The 17,701-nt window shown below is 42.4% G+C and overlaps 1 protein-coding gene across 1 annotated transcript in view; it reads left to right on the forward strand.

The window, feature by feature from the left end:
• Positions 1–17,701, forward strand: part of LOC112233897 (protein kinase C zeta type-like) — a 151,640-nt gene that overhangs the window by 18,376 nt on the left and 115,563 nt on the right. The window contains exons 2-4 of the mRNA XM_024401800.2: positions 8,030–8,151; positions 8,249–8,338; positions 8,839–8,889. Of these exons, the coding sequence (XP_024257568.1) occupies positions 8,030–8,151; positions 8,249–8,338; positions 8,839–8,889 (263 nt within the window). The remainder of the gene's footprint in view (positions 1–8,029; positions 8,152–8,248; positions 8,339–8,838; positions 8,890–17,701) is intronic.

A 17,701-nucleotide genomic window follows, 5' to 3' on the forward strand; every position in this document is an offset into this window, starting at 1 on the left:
ACTGGCTACCCTAAAATGATCTTCTGAAAATATAGTTACTGAACTAGATCATTGCCCATATTTATTGAGCGGAGTAGGAGTGCTGATCTAGGATCAGTTTTGCCTTTCAATTCAGAATGAGTAAGATTATGGACAGGGGGGACCTGATCTTAGAATGATCCTGAATAGGGGTTGTGTGTTGTCAACAGTAACTGGTTCAGACAGTGGGGTGTTAGGTTGGCCTAATGATGCTTGATGTTGAATATGAACACACACACTGTATTACAGGGTGCCCACAGGGTCATTGACAGACAGGTGAAGGTGGTTCAAATGGCAGGAGTTTAAAATGCAATATGAAAAGATACAATCCATTATCACTAATGCGGTATGTGTAGTACTCAGTGGATGCTAAAGACCTTTACCTTGTGCGAGCCGGAACGGCTCCTATGAGCCGATCTCGTATTTCTGTAGCATGAGGCTACAAACACACCCACTGAACAGGACGCTAGTCTATCTCCTTAATGCTGATTGCCAAGCAGAGACGCACCGACTCGGCCGAAGATCGAACTCCCAAACTTCAAATCTCAGGACGGACACTCAAACCACAAGGCCCCTGAGTAGTTACTTGACATTGTGTGGTACCAACCACGAGGCAGTCGAGCCGAGTCCTGGGCTACGGACACTCAAACCACAAGGCCCCTGAGTAGTTACTTTACATTGTGTGGTACCAACCATGAGGCAGTCGAGCTGAGTCCTGGGCTACGGTCCAAACACTTAAAAGACGCACCCTATCCCCTCAGCCCTCAAATTAAGTGGGACAGAAGTGGGACACTTCTGATGACATATCATGACGTCTGATTAGTATACACTTGCAGGGCAAGGGAGCAAGGAATGATTTTTAAATGGACTGCCCTTGGCCAGAAATTCGTCACCGTTCATCTCGTGACTATTGTGTTTTCAGCCACCGGTAGCTTGTGGGTTATTTATATGCCCTACCGTCAATTATGAGTGCATGTCTACTTCTATTAAATATATCATTATTAATATACACCTACTGTATGATAGCTAGTAAATTAATTATCCAACTAACTTAAGCCTGCCTACTGTATGATAGCTAGCTAATTAATGATCTAACTAGTGTTAGCCTGCCTAGCTGGAACCTTTGAAGAAGGGAAATGTTTTATTTCTACAATTTCCAAAAGATAACCAAACAAAAACATATTTACTTTTTATGTAGTAGCAAAATGTCTTACTTATTTGCATTTGTTTTTACTTACACATGTATGTTAACTTCTCCATTGTTGTTTTTAAGTTTTCGCGGACGTTTCTAAGCGGATTGTCTCGAATTGAATTATGGGGAGTTTCGGGCCCTGGAGTGAACATAATTGTACACTCAAAGCCGACTGAAAACGAGGGCTGAGGGGCTTACGTTGCAAACTTCCCTAGCATGGCTAATCATTTGGACCACCCTCCAAAATGGCGACGGGGATTCCCTCAAGGGCATAAGGCGAGGGTAAGTGGACGAGGGTGTGTCTCAAGTGTTTGGACCCCAGGCCTGGTATTGACTGGAGTCACAAACAAAGAACAATCACGGGTGTCCACATCAATAGCTGAGAAACATAAGTAAAACCTGAATTGTAATGAATGGTCTGCTCACCACATGCCAATGAATGTTAGCTGGATTTGCAATCCATTTATAATTAGGCTAACCTAGAGGAGCCCAGAGAGGACATATCAATAAATAAATAAAAATCCTCTATGTCGAGATCACAAATTATCTCATGATCACAACATGAAAAAAAAGTTGTTTTGTTGAGATCACGAAATCAACTATAAATAGGAGTGATTGTTACACTAATGGAGGGTACATTTCATGCTAACATCATGCTTTTATAAGTTAGAATGTTAACAAGCTAAATGTCCCTTACCTTGAGCTAAGAGCTCTCTTAGCATGCAAGCAACAAAGCAGCTACAGGGCCTTCAGAAAACTATTCATACCCCTTGACTTATTCCATATTTTGTTGTTACAGCCTGAATTTTCTCACCCATCTACACACAATACCCCATAATGACAGTTTTTTTTTAATGCAAATGTATTGAAAATGAAATACAGAAATATCTCATTTACATAACTATTCCGACCCCTGAGTCAATACTCTGTATAAGCACCTTTTGGCAGCGATTACAGCTGTCAGTCTTTCTGGGTAAGTCTCTAAGAGCTTTCCACACCTGGATTCAGGAGTGGGAAAAGTACCCAATTGTCATACTTCAGTAAAAGTAGAGATGCCTTTTAATAGAGAATGAGTCAAGTAAAAGTGAAAGTCACTTAGTAAAATACTTCTTGAGTATAAGTATTTGGTTTTAAATATACCTCTGTATCAAAGTAAATGTAATAGCTAAATTATACTTAAGTTTATAAAGTATAAATCATTTAAAATTCCTTATTAAGCAAACCAGACTGCATCCTTTTCTTGTTTCTATTTATTTAGGGATAGCACACCAACAATCAGACATCATTTATAAATGAAGCATGTGTGTGTAGTGAGTCCGCCAGATCAGAGGCAGTAAGGATGATTTTTCTTAAGTGCGTGAATTGGACCATTTTCCTGTCCCAATAAGCATTCATAATGTAAGGAGTACTTTTGGGTATCAGGGAAATTGTATGGAGTAAAAAGTACATTATTTTCATTATAGGAAATTAAATGGTAAAATATATACAGTAAATCACAAGTGAGTACACCCCTCACATTTGTGTAAATATTTGAGTATATCTTTTCATGTGACAACGCTGAAGAAATGACACTTTGCTACAATGTAAAGTAGTGAGTGTACAGCTTGTATAACAGTGTAAATTTGCTGTCCCCTCAAAATAACTCAACACACAGCCATTAATGTCTAAACCGCTGGCAACAAAAGTGAGTACCAATTTGGACATTTTCACTTAGGGGTGTACTCACTTTTGTACTTTACAACCTTTACAACATTTGCCCATTTATTATTCTTCAAGCTCTGTCAAATTGGTTGTTGATCATTGCTAGACAACCATTTTCAAGTCTTTCCATAGATTTTCAATTAGATCTAAGTTAATACTGTAACTCGGGCCACTCAGGAACTTTCACTGTCTTCTTGGTAAGCAATTCTCGTGCAGATTTGGCTTTTTGTTTTAGGTTATTCTCCTGCTGAAAGATTAATTAATCTCCCAGTATTTGGTGGAAAAAAGACAATCAGGTTTTCCTCTAGGATTTTGCCTGTGCTTAGCTCCATTCAGTTTCTTTTTACCCTGAAAAGTTCCCCAGTCCTTAACAATTACAAGCATACCCATAACATGATGCATCCCCCACTATGCATGAAAATATGGAGAGTGGGACTCAGTTATGTGTTGTATTGGATTTGCACCAAATATAACACTATTTTGGACAAAAAAAAGTGAATTGCTTTGACACATTTTTTGCAGTATTACTTTCGTGTCTTATTGCAAACAGGATGCATGTTTAGGAATATTTGTATTCTTTACAGGCTTCCTTCTTTTCACTCTTTCAATTAGGTTAGTATTGTGGAGTAACTACAATGTTGTTGATCCATTCTCAGTTTTCACCTATCACAGCCATTAAACTCTAACTGTTTTAAAGTCACCATTGACCTCATGGTGAAATCCATGAGCGGTTTCCTTCCTCTCTGGCAACTGAGTCAGGAATGAAGCCTGTATATTTGTTGTTACTGGGTGTATTGATACACTGTTCAAAGTGTAATTAATAACCTCACCATGCTCAAAGGGATATTCAATATCTGCTTTTTATTATACGAAAACCTCCCTGGTCATTGTGGTTAAATCTTTGTTTGAAATTCACTGCTCGACTGATGTATGTGTGGGGTACAGAGAAGGTAGTCATTCAAAAATCATGTAATTTTTAAATGTAATTGCACACAAAGTCCATTCAACTTATTATGTAACTTGTTAAGCACATTTCTACGCTTGCTATAACAAAGTGGTTGAATACTTATTGACTCAAGACATTTCAGCTTTTCATATTTTATTAATTTGCAAAAAATGTATAAACCTAATTCCACTGTTATTTTGTATTGTGTGCAGTCCAATGACAATACATCTCAATTGAATCGATTTTATATTCGGGCTGTAACACAACAAAATGAGGAGGTCAAGGGGACACTTTCTGAAGGCACTTTAACTTTGCTAGTCTTGTTAGCTAGCTTGTTATGCTGGTTGTTAGCTTGCATAAGTGATATGTGTACTATTATAAGGGACACTTACCATTTTTTATGGATAATATTTAAATTAAGTGGGGGAGCTCTATTCCTGGCAGGCTGATCAGTTTCAATAGCAGCCTCAGAGGCTGATGTCAGGATGATGCTTTGTAGGCTGTTTCATATATAAAGCTCCTTGCTGGCAGATTAGCAGTCAGTGCTTTATGTCAAATAAAATAACATTTTATTGGTCACGTACTGTACACATGGTTAGCAGATGTTGCGAGTATAGCGAAATGCTTGTGCTTCTAGTTCCAACAGTGCAGCAATGTATCTAACAATTCCACAACAACTACATAATACACACAAATCTAAGTAAGTAATGGAATAAGAATATATACATATATGGAAGAGCAATAATAGAGCAGCATAGGCAAGATGTAATAGATGGTATAAGATACAGTATATACACTACTGTTCAAAAGTTTGGGCTCACTTAGAAATGTCCTTTGAAGAAAAGCAAATTAAATTGTCCATTTAAAATAACATCAAATTGATCAGAAATACAGTGTAGACATTTGATGTTGTAAATGACTATTGTAGCTGGAAACGGATCATTAAAAAAAAGGAATATCTACATAGGCGCACAGAGGCCCAGGGCAGGTTGTTTGCCCCCGGTGATGCCTTATGCAGACTGTACCACCCTCTGAAGAGCCTTGTGATTGTGGGCGGTGCAGTTGCCATACCAGGCGGTGATACAGTCTGACAGGATGCTCTCAATTGTGCATCTGTAGAAGTTTGAGGGTTTTAGGTGACTAGTCAAATTTTTTGAGCCTCCTGAGGTTGAAGAGCCACTGTTGCACAGCCTTTACCACACTGTGTGTGTGGGTGGAACATTTCAGTTTGTCCTTGATGTGTATGCCGAGGAACTTAACTTTCCACCTTCTCCACTGCTCTCCCGTCGATGTGGATAGGGGGTGCTCCCTCTGATGTTTCCTGAAGTCCACGATCATCTCCTTTTGTTTTATTGATGTTGAGTAAGAGGTTGTTTTGCTGACACTACACTCCGAGTGCTCTCAGTTCCTTCCTATAGGCCATCTTGTCGTTGTTGGTAATCAAGCCTCCTAGTGGTGTGTCATCTGCAAACTTGATGATTTGAGTTGGAGGCATGCATGGCAACGCAGTCATGGGTGAACAGGGAGTACACCCCCCTGTAGGGGGTTTAGCACGCACCCTTGTGGGGCCCCAGTGTTGAGGATCAGCGAAGTGGAGATGTTATTACCTACCTTCACCACCTGGGGGCGGCCCGTCAAAGTCCAGGACCCAATTGCATAGGGCGGGTTTGAGACCAGGGCCGTGTGCAGTGTTATGGCGATTTCATCGTCTGTGGACCTATTGTGGTGGTAAGCAAATTGAAGTGGGTCTAGGATGACAGGTAAGGTTGAGGTAATATGATCCTTGACTAGCCTCTCAAATCGCTTCCTGATGACAGAAGTGAGTGCTATGGTGTGATTAGTCATTTAGTTCAGTTACCTTTGCCTTCTTGGGTTCAGGAATAATGGTGGCCAACTTGAAGCATGTGGGGACAACAGACTGGGATAGAGAGTGATTAAATATGTCCTTAAACACCCAGCTGGTCTGCGCATGCTCTGAGGACGCGGCTAGGGTTGCCGTCTGGGCCGGCAGCTTTGCGAGGGTTAACCCATTTAAATGTCTTTCTCACGTCAGCCACGGAGAAGGAGAGCTGTGGCACTGTATTATCTTCAAAGCGGGCGAAGGTGTTTAGTTTGTCTGGAAGCAAGACGTCGGTGTGCGTGAAGTGGCTGGTTTTCTTTTTTTAGTCCGTGGTTGTCTTTGGACCCTGCCACATACGTCTCGTGTCTGAGCCATTGATTTGAGATTCCACTTTGTCTCTGTACGGACATTTCGCTTGTTTGATTGCCTTGCTGAGGGAATAACTACACTGTTTGTATTCGGTCCGTATTCCCAGTCGCCTTGCCATGGTTAAATGCGGTGGTTTGCGCATTCAGTTTTGCACAAATGCTACCATCTATCCACAGTTTCTGGTTAGAGTAGGTTTTAAAAGTCACAGTGTGTTCAACATCTCCTATGCACCTCCATATAAACTCACTCACCGATTCAGTATATGATCAAGACTGGGAGGGCTCTATTCCTGGCAGGCTGATCAGATTAAATAGCCACCTCAGAGGCTGATAAGTCAGGATGCTTCCCAGTAGGCTGTCTGCAAGGAGCCTTACCTATAAAACCGCCCACAAGGCAGCATCCTGCCTTCCTTTCAGCCTCAGGGTATTTGAATCTAATCAATCTGTAAGGAATGGAGCTCACCCCCTGTAAATATTAAAAAGTAAATGTCCCTTATAATTATACACATCAGTTATGCAAGCTGACAACCAGCACAAATAACAAGCTAGCTATTTAGCTAGCTAACAAGACTACATAGCTAACTAGCTAGTTCACAAGACTAGCAAAGTTAGCTGCGTTGTTGCTTGCATGCAATTGGCTATGGTCTTGGGGGCGGCTTGCAGCTTGGTAGGCGGGGCTGCCTGTCAGGCATCGTTCAGGGCTTCTATGCCCTGTGATCAACGCAGCCACAGGGCTCCTTGATGAAGTGGTTATCGTGCATCTGAACAAATTAATGGATGATGCGAGGTACTTTTGGTCATGTCGTGATCATGAGATAAATAAGTTGTGATTTCAACATAACGGGGGAACTATTTAAAAAAAAATCCATATGACCATCCTAGTACAGCCAACTATTTTGGGTCACCTGTGCCTCCAAATCTCTTAGGAATATCCTACTACGAGACACTTTTTTTGTAGCTGTTAGCTGTATGATTTAACTGTGTGCTTTGCATCTGGCCTTTTATTTTTCCTTTCACTGAACATGCTCACAAATACACTTGTTCAGCAGGGACTGAATTCTCCCGCATATCAAGTGTGACAGGGGTTTTCTCGGTTCAGGAATAAGTATGACTTAATTGCCAGAGTTTGTCTTCATTCCAACAAAGAGCAGCTGGATAGCTGGTGTATTGTAGAATGCAGCTGTGAGGTGGGAGAAGAGTAGCCTTGTGTCTCTTGCTTTTGGTTTGTAGGAGCCACTGTCTGTCATTGGACTCAAACTGGTCTCTGTATAGAGAACCATACATGCATATGGTAGAACTAGTCAGTATAGCCCATACATGCATAGGAGTTGCAATGGCTACACCATAGCACCTGCTATCCATAGCAGAGAACCATAGGCCTGTGCTTGTGTCATTGATCCAAGCAAGTGAGAGTACTTTACAGGGATGAGTTGAAATTGAACATAAAGTAATGATCAAAGGACTAGAGCGATATCTGAATGAGAGTGACTGTTGGTTGACTTGAGTGTCCACACATTGTGCAGCAGCTTGTTTCAGTGTGTGGCGCCCTCCTCCGGTGGGGCAGAACATGTCACTGCACAGGCCGTCACATTCGCCACAGGTCATTTCGCATCCTTATATTCCTTGATCTGTTCATCACATTCAAATGGCAGTCAGGGAGTGTTTGACGGTTGAATGTCCGTAGCTGTTGTAATTCCCTATTTACAAAACATGTTGCCCACACATCTATTCGGTCCATTAACCACTGCTGAAGAAGTTCCTCCAGAGAGATCTAAAGAAGTGACTGAAGTGGATGTATTGAATACATGTCTGGCTTGGGCATCCAGACTTCCATTATTTAAGCCATTTCGACATTGACTGAATACAATTGGGTGTAATTCCTTTTGCCCAAACCCTGGTGTGAAGCAATGTGAAAGAGTGAGTGTGATTTGAATAATGTTATATTATTTATCCTGTGTGTGCAGGGACATGCTAATCACGGACTTGGCTGCCACAGTAACCTACATGGGACTATGTGAGGAGGTGAGGGTGATGTGCAGCCTGGCCCAGCAGCAGCCAATCACTCTCAAGTGGATCGACGATGAGGGTATGTTGGTCTCGCACCGGTGGGTGGAAAAAAAATTCAGTTGATCTTGACTACATGTGTATGAAATAAGTGAATAATCTGTGTTTGTGTCCCATAGGAGACCCATGTACCATCTCCTCTCAGATGGAACTGCAGGAGGCCTTCCGGATCTACAGCCGCAACAGGAACTCAGGACTCCTGCTGCACGGTTAGTTAGGGCTCTGTCTGTCTGCACTCATTTCTCTGTCGCTTTACCTCTACTTATCTTTTCACTTACTCCTCTCTGTTCTCTTTTCACCTCCTCCTCTACTTCCCTTTTCACCTCCTCTACTTCCCTTTTCACCTCCTCTACTTCCCTTTTCACCTCCTCCTCTCTGTTCTCTTTTTACCTCCTCCTCTCTGTTCTCTTTTTACCTCCTCTCTGTTCTCTTTTTACCTCCTCCTCTCTGTTCTCTTTTTACCTCCTCCTCTCTGTTCTCTTTTTACCTCCTCCTCTCTGTTCTCTTTTTACCTCTTCCTCTCTGTTTCTCTTTTCACCTCTTCCTCTGCAATAATTGTACTATTATCTCAATGCAAATAATTTACTTTTAATTCAGTGGTTTAGGATATATACACATTAATTTGAGTAACCATTAGTTAGTATGTTCAGAGGTTTAGATTGGACATGTCTCTGGGTATTCATAGTTGTCGTTCATCATTCTCTTGCAGTCTTCCCCAGTATCCCAGTGAAGCCAGGTATGCCATGTCCAGGAGAAGACCGTGAGTACTAGTGTTACATATTATACACATGTATTACACCTGGTTTCCGTGAAGCAGCTTTCTGTAGCTGGCTAGCAAACAAACAAGAGTATTAGCATTAGCTTACTGATTGTAAATTAATTGAATAGTTGGACTGTGAAATGAAACAATGAAGTTATTTATAGTTAGTTAACCACGTTCCCTTCACTCTTTGGTAATGTAACATGGCATGCTCCTCTACCTTCGTGGTGTTCAGTGTTTACGCCACTAACTGGCATTTCAGATTCCTCATGTCCTCTGAGGGAGAAACCAAGGCAACCTGGATACAAGGTGTTTGACAACACCGTTTGTCTGGCTGTCACAGAAAATTAGACCACCTAGAACAGTGATTCCCAAACTGTGGGGCACGCGAGGGGTCGGTGTCTGGCTTTAAACTTGCTCTTGAAAGTTGTAATCATAGAATGCACAAGATGCATTTTTGAAATTGGGTTGTGCATCATTAGTTCGTCTTGTCATGGTTAGTCTTTGCAAACCTTAGAGATATTTACAATTTGTCAGAAACTTCCAGATCAACTAGCCCATGTCAGCTGTTATTTTTCTTTTGTTTTTTTAGCCCATTGATATTGTTGCAATTGTTTTGTCACTCAAATAATAAATTAATACACATTAGACATCGCAAAAGGTTTAGAATTGAAAGAAAATTAGCTTTAAAACTGCAAAATGATCTCCACCAACAAGAGGGGTGTGAACAGTTTGTGTCATGAACAGTGCTTGTGCACATAGATATAGACGTGGTGCGTGCGCGATGTTCCCCAATGCTGGAAGAGGGGCCCGAGTGAAAGAGTTTGGGAACCCCTGACCAAGAAGGAAGAGTCACATTAGAAACTGTTCCCTCACACGGTCTCGTCCCAAACGTCTCTCGAATTTCCCTGCAAACAAACAGAGGTTAGCCTAGTTCACCAGCCAGTCCATACTCAACATCGGTCCTCAAGGGTCCAAATGGGGAATATGCAATTACTGCCAATTGATCTGTTCATTGACTGCAGATGTTAGAAAGACGTCCGGCCACCACTTACGTTTCTTGATTTCCTCAGGGGCTTAATAGGCTAGCAAATATGTTATTATACTATACTGTGCATAGAATCCATTATACAAAAGAAAAGCATACGGTCGCTATACTGTGCATTCGCAAAGTATTCAGACCCCTTTTTCCACATTTTGTTACATTTTAGAATAAGGCTGTAATGTATTTAAAAAATAATAATTACTCATCAATCTACACACAATACCCCATAATGACAAAGCGAATACAGGTTTTTAGAAATGTTTGCAAATGTATCAAAAATGAATGTATTCAGACCTTTTTGCTAATAGACTTGAAATTGAGCTCAGGTGGCCAGACGGAAGCCACTCTTCAGTAAAAGGCACATGACAGCCCGCTTGGAGTTGGTCAAGAAACCAAGATTTGACTCTTTGGCCTGAATGCCAAGCGTAACGTCTGGAGCAAATCTTGCACCATCCCTCCGGTGAAGCATAGTGGTGGCAGCATCATGCTGTGGGGATGTACAGAGAGAAAAGTAGAGAGATTCTTAATGAAAACCTACTCCAGAGCACTCAGGGCCTCAGACTGGGGTGACAGGACAACGACCCTAAGCACACAGCCAAGAAAACGCAGGAGTAGCTTCGGGACAAGTCTCTGAATGTCCTTGAGTGGCCCAGCCAGAGCCCGGACTTGAATCCGATCATCTCTGGAGAGACACCCCCCATCCAATCTAACAGAGCTTGAAAGAATGGGAGAAACTCTATTCTCCATCCCATTTTTTTACCTTTATTTAACTAGGCAAGTCAGTTAAGAACAAATTCTTATTTACAATGACGGCCTAGGAACAGTGGGTTACCTGTCTTGTTCAGGGGAATAACGACAGATTTTTACCTTGTCGGCTCAGGGATTCGATCTAGCAAACTTTCGGTTACTGGCCCAATGCTCTTACCACTAGGCTAACTGCCGCCCCAACCTTGTAGCGTCATACCCAAGAAAAGTCGGGGCTGTAATCGCTGCCAAAGGTGCTTCAACAAAGTACTGATTAAAGGATCTGAATACTTATGTTTACAAACATTTCTAAAAACTGTTTTTGCTTTGTCATTATGGGGTATTGCGTTTTCGATTGATGAGGAAAATAAGGCTGTAATGTAACAAAATGTGGAAAAAGTGAAGGTGTCTGAGTACTTTCTGTAATGCATTGTATATACTTTTAACCAATGAGCATGAAATCAAGACCAAGCTAGGTACACACACATATTTAGTTACTCTTAGAGGACATGGGTGCTTCTATATCAGTAAATGCACTTTAATGATAAAGAATCAACTTTCTATTTGACTTCTATGATGTCAAAATGGTCCTGTGCACACGCATAACAGTCCGGCTGAACATTACTCAAACGTTTTCTGAAGCAACCCGGTAAAATTAAGCACATCTTAGTTCCGGAGCATTCCCTTCTATAAAGTGTCATGGTTTTAACACTCCTCTCGCTCAAAGTGTGGTGACCGCAGTTGACGTCTTCAGCTCACTGCTGACTCCTGCACTTTCTCTCCCCCTCTTCTTTTCCCTCTTCCTTTCTGTTCCTTCTATTGCCTTTGACACCTATTTCCTCTCATCTCTTAATCTCAGAAACCCAGAACTAAAATCTTGCGTAACTGTGTCAGATTCTCAATTAATTTCAGGGAGAGACATGTTAGAAAAGTTATTCGAACGAGGAGCGGAAGCAGAGTCGTAGCTCCACACCCTCTCTTTGCAAGTTACGGACAAGTATATGGGCAAAATGTCCATTCCCCTTCTGAAATTCGAAAGATTCGAACACCTGCAAAATAGTGATTTGTCCAAACAATCAGTTACGAAAACTTTGTTCCAGTGCACAGATTCTTCTCGTTAGTTGTTGCGTCCTACAGTCTGTTGACCGATACCTCTGTACAATAACTCTCTGTTAACCGATACCTCTCTCCGTTTCTTCTGACATTCCCTGGCGGTGATACTGAGACACAGTGTTCTGAAAATGTCTGTGCCGATGAATCCTCTGGTTTGGGTTTTCTATTCTCAGCATCACAGAGAGGCAATCTCATGGTGTGCATTTTAAGCTCTTAGCTAATGTTGGAAATGAGAACCACTTTCTCTAATTGTTAGAGAATGGTTAACGTAGAAGATAAACATAACTTACCTAAATGTCTTGTAAGTCACCCTATAGTCTCTCTTGCTGTGTGGTATATCATGGCATATCGCGCTCTCTCTCTCTCTCCCTCTCTATCAGGTTGTCTATAATGCATATATGCTGCTGCGCCAGCATGTTTTGCCGGGTAGTGCGCCAGCGTGTGTGTTGGTGTGTGTTGGTGTGTTATAAGGGATGCCTGTGCTCTGTCCAGAGACAGCATACCCTTCCTTTGCTCTATGAGGAGAGCACAGTTACCGGATGCTGACCGCCAGTCTGTAGGTAATATACATACATGCGATCATTGAATGTGTGTGTACATGGTGATTCATATGCTGCTGTGTTTTGTGCATGCGTAATCATATAGCATGTGATATATTCTGTATATTGTTGTCCATGCATCTGTAAGGAACATGTTTTATGTTTGCGTTCTCTGTGCTACAGAGAAAATGAGTTAGTTAAGGTTAGTTACAGTAGATATTGATATCTACAGTAGTCTTTCAGTGCTTTTGTATGAGAGGGTTGGCTCAATGCTGCTGTGGCCATAGAGGAGTGAGGGAGGAGGAAGAGGAAAAAACAGGAAATTGTCCTTGAAATAGCCTACCTATTGGCTCAGAGGAGGAGGGGGAGGGGACTCTACTAATACGTTAGGTCGTTGTGGTGCAGTTGCACTATGTCGGTGTGTGAGACTCAGGGTGTGTCCACCTGGGTGTAACAGTGTCTGAGGGTCTGTCTCTTAGCTGTCCATCATATTACACGTGTAGTAGGCTCCCTCCCTTTAGGTGGAATATGTGGGTTTATTGTGTAGAATGTGGTGTTGATTGGTTGAATTACTGTTGAATTACTGATTTAAGTGGTTGATTTTGGCAAAGATACATATAGAACTGCTCCATATGGAGACATTTAGTGTATATCTAGATATGTTTCAGGTGATGATGTCAGATAAAATACTAGCAGTGTGAAAATATGTAGCAACTCTTGGAGGACAATGGAAGTTGACGACAGAATAGAAACCTACCAGCCAGCAGGTATAATGAGGTATAACAAGTTGTTTTGATGCCCTTCTGTTTTATTATCACTCATATTATGATGTATCTTTAAGTTTTCAACAGGCTCAAGCCAGCTGTTAACAACTCAGGATTATTGTAAGATGATAGTAAGACATACTTATTTATAGTCTTATAATGACATTATGAGGAGTTGGTACAGTACAGTACTGTAGGTACTTATTTATAGTCTTATAATGACATTATGAGGGGTTGGTACAGTACTGTAGGTACTTATTTATAGTCTTATAATGACATTATGAGGGGTTGGTACAGTACTGTAGGTACTTATTTATAGTCTTATAATGACATTATGAGGGGTTGGTACAGTACTGTACTGTAGGTACTTATTTATAGTCTTATAATGACATTATGAGGGGTTGGTACAGTACTGTAGGTACTTATTTAAAGTCGTATAATGACATTATATGGGGTTGGTACAGTACAGTACTGTAGGTACTAAGCCAGGCAGGGTTTCTGTCATATCTCTTTTACTTTTTGCAGACATTTCATTGGCTAGTACGAAAAGGAAAAAGTGAGATAATCAGGAATGTATTTTTAGTCAATGCAATTAAGTCCCTGGTCTGGGTGGGGCCAACATATATTTCCGGACGTTTCCCATAATTGGGAATTTGTTTGGAAATACTACAGGCCCTCATTACGGAATCCCAAGGGGGTTCGCCTGGAATTTTTCGATGGCAGATTAAAACTTTAAAACTGCAAATTCAATCCAGACTTCATTAACAATCTGTTTAACAAACCTATTGGTGTATCTCTTAAAATATTCAGGCAGATTATTGTACAAGCAGCTATTGTCTTTACCTTTGGATTTTTCTGGTTCTTCAAAGACAGAAATTAATATGCATTAATGGGACAATATGCGATTGGTACATCCATATTTACACTTTTAAATGAATGATATATAATAATAATTAGGTGGTTACTTACATTTGTCCTATTTCACAGATGTACACGTCTGTTTTATACACATGTGAATTGAAATATTTTTGGGGGTGAATATCACACTCCCCCTGAGACACCCTCGAGAGTGGGGTCATGGCCAGGGATCAGCCATTATTTATGGCGACCCTGGAGCAATTAGGGTTGAGTGCCTTGCTCAAGGGCACATCGGCGGATTGTTTCACCTAGTCAGCTCGGGGAGTAAAACCAGCGACCTTTCGGTTAGTGGCGCAACACTCTTAACCGCTAGGCTACCTGCATTGATTTTCATAGAATATAACGTCATGAGCTTAGTTCAACTGTCATACCCCATCAGAATCCACAATTCAAGCTGTTTCACACTGTATAGCCTCAAAACATGGTTAAACCATTCATTTCATACCATGAATGGGCAGTCCTTGCATCCAAAGCCCTGTCTATGAATTTAAGAGGGGCTACATTTCTCCAGCCACATCTTAGATGATGCTGATCTTATTGTTTGAGCTGCAAATGGCTCTTTAAGGTGAATGTTGTTTATTAATGAATGTGGTAAACCACCACTCTGAATACTTGTCTCTCCCCCCTGTTATTTTGTGGACGACCTCACACACTGACTGTAGCATCACTATGTTTTATTTATAAGCCTTTAGATGTACTCGCTGTATTAGACATGTATTTCTCACTAACCAGTGGTGAATACACTCACTAGACAGCATGGTACAGAATAGAACATATCTTCACGGTCGGAATATTTGCTCTTTGGAAAATATTGATTGGCAGATGCCAGATTCAAGATTAATTGTACACTATAAAAATGGTATAAAGTGGGATAAAAATCGTGTAAGTATAAACGATTTAAAGTAGGCCTACATTCTCCGGCTTTTGCTATAGCACCTCTCTCCATTGATTTGTCACATAGCCTATACTCTGTAGTACAGTAGGGCCTATGCTAGCTTGCCTCCTCACAGACCTAATCAAAACACACAGCTCACAACAAAAGACAAGGCTTCTTCTCCCTCCAAACGGAGCGCGCTAGCTGGCTTACTGATCCGGCCTTGTCAGGCTCGTTGTGTGAGCCTTTAGTTGAGCACTCGGCTGGGCCTTGGGAGTGTGAACAGACCCCCCTCTGTGTTGGATGATGAGGGAGGAGGTGGGAGGAGGGGGTGGCGTTGAAAGCCCGGATGCGCTCAGGCGGAGGTTGCACCGGGCTCTCCAGTGGTACTCGCACCACCTTCTCTACTCAGCGCCGCATCCATGTCGCGTTTTCCCAGCAGCCTCAGCTGTGTACCACTGTGTCTCCGGGGACGAACGCTCTACCGCTAGTGCTAGCACCACTACCCCCATGCCTGGCTACATCAGGAGGAGATGTCTTAGAGAGAGAGAGAACGATAGAGGGATAGGGAGGGAGAGGGAGAGATCACTGTACCGTATAATATTGGTTCTTAATGTTCAAGGCACTCCCTCCTTTTGTCCCTTGCTGCACATTAGTTCCTCCAACAACAAAAAAGCAGTTGACGGAGGAGGAGAGGCGTCAGAAAGTGAGAGAAACAGGGAATTAAATAGCCACAAAAAAAGGCAACACTGACAGCTGTAGCAACTGTGCTACAGGGAGGGAGGAGGGGGAGGCAGGCAGAGAGAGAGGAAATAATTAAATAAATCACTGAGAGAAGAAGAGCGACGTCGGTGAGAGAGGACAGCGAGAGAGGAGGGGATGTAGCTACGTTTCCGTGCCGGTTCGATGTGCACACCAGCCAGGATAATGTGCTGAAGGAGGCAGAAAGGAACGGAGGAAGGACACAGGTGAGCAATCTCTCTATCCATCGATCCATCTATCCACCGCTGACAATTGATTTGACGGCAGTGTCATTCTCTGGATTTTAGCTTTCATGTCATTTGTGTGTGTGCTCTGCCTCCATGACTGGTGTGTTGTAGTTACTAGCTAGCTCATCCCCTCATGTGTTGGAGGCAGGCAGTGATTGTGTGCACTATAGATGCTTCCTACTAGCCTAGAATGCTATCTGCTGGTGGCTTCACCTGGCTTGTTTCCTGCAATAACGTTAGTCTTCCTCTGGGCTGGTGTGTCTTGTTGGCAGTCCCCTTGTTTTCTGAAAGGGTCTGGACTTGTTAGAGAGTGCGGCACTGTGTGTGTGTGTGTGTGTGTGAGAGCGCATGAGTGTGTGCGGTGGCGAGTGTGTATGCGCAGCAGTGTGTGTATGCGCAGCAGTGTGTGTGTGTGTGTCTGTCTACCTGGCTGTGCTACTCAGAGCTGCTGGGGAGAGGCGAGAGAGAGAACAGGGAAAGCAAAGCGTCTCCCTCCCCATCTCTCCATCACCACCACACCATCCGCCAACCGAGGCACAAAGGAACCAGAACTCCCAGATTAGGGCTCTTTGTAACCCGGCCGGTGGCTCTTCAAAGGAGAACTAAATGCATCCTAAAAAGGATGACGGTACGTGAGAAGTTACCATTTGATAAGGGAAAGAGCAGACCTATCCAGATTGCTTTGAATGTGTGTTTTTGTATTGTGCTTAATACCAGCACCACGAAGCAACCTGTTTGTCGTGCCTGTTCTGATTGGACTCCAGTTCTATGGCTACCTATGTAAAGGCATGTTGTACTCTCCGGTAAAAGATAGGTTTGCTGTTGTGACTGCTGCTCTTGTGTTGGTGCAGAACAGAGCGTGGAGGAGTTATATTTGTGTGATTGCGTATTGTTCTGTGTAAAGGGGAGGGTGGGGGTGAATCACCCCCCAAAATAGACTCCCTATCTGTAATTCACCCTCCTTCCTCCCCTAACAAGATAATTAGCCCATACACTAATAATGATTCCCATCGGCTAGTTAAGTGCATCCAGCACCCAAATAACAGGGCTTTGGGCAAAATGGGGGTTGGGGGGCTGGGTGTTAGTGTTAGTTTTGGCAAAATGTTTGTTTTTGCTCTGGGGGAGTGGTGGTGTGTGTGTGTGTGTGTGTGTGTGTGTGTCATTTAGCAGATGTAGCTAACAACAAGGCTCTCCTTTCTCCCGCCTTCTCTCTCTCCGCTGATTATTACGTTGCTCAAAACAAAAGACGAATTGTTGTGGATGGTCAGGCAGAAAAAGGATACGTTTATAAGTGTTTTTATGTGCATGTCTGGGTTGAAATTGTGTCTTTCTCGGTCTACTCAGCACGCTCAATGAGGGGTTTAGCTTTGACTAGTAGGGGAGAAGGCAGGTGGTCTATGTCAATGTTTCCAAACTCCGGTCCACCAGTACCGCTAACAGTACATATTTTTGTAGTGGCCCCGGAGAAGCACACCTGATTCTACTTGTCTACTAATCATTAAGCCCTTGACAAGTTGAATCAGATCTTTTTGTCCGGGGCTACAATTAAAATGTGTGCTGTCGGGGGAACTCGAGGCCCGGATTTGGGAAAAACTGGTCTATGTGAATGTATGGGTGGAGCTGTAGCCTATATGTGTATCTGTATGTCTTAAAGGATACCCTCTTAGCAGTCTATGGACAAGTAATGACAGCAATCCATGCTTTGGTCTTGTTTACCTGGCCACTGTTTCAAATGCTAACATTTGTGGCACAAAAAGAGCCCATGAAGCAGTGGCCAGGTAAACTAAACCAAAGCATGTATTGTCATACGTTGTCCTCCATAGACT

The sequence above is a fragment of the Oncorhynchus tshawytscha genome, linkage group LG22 (genome assembly GCF_018296145.1).
Source record: "Oncorhynchus tshawytscha isolate Ot180627B linkage group LG22, Otsh_v2.0, whole genome shotgun sequence".
Taxonomy (NCBI): domain Eukaryota; kingdom Metazoa; phylum Chordata; class Actinopteri; order Salmoniformes; family Salmonidae; genus Oncorhynchus; species Oncorhynchus tshawytscha.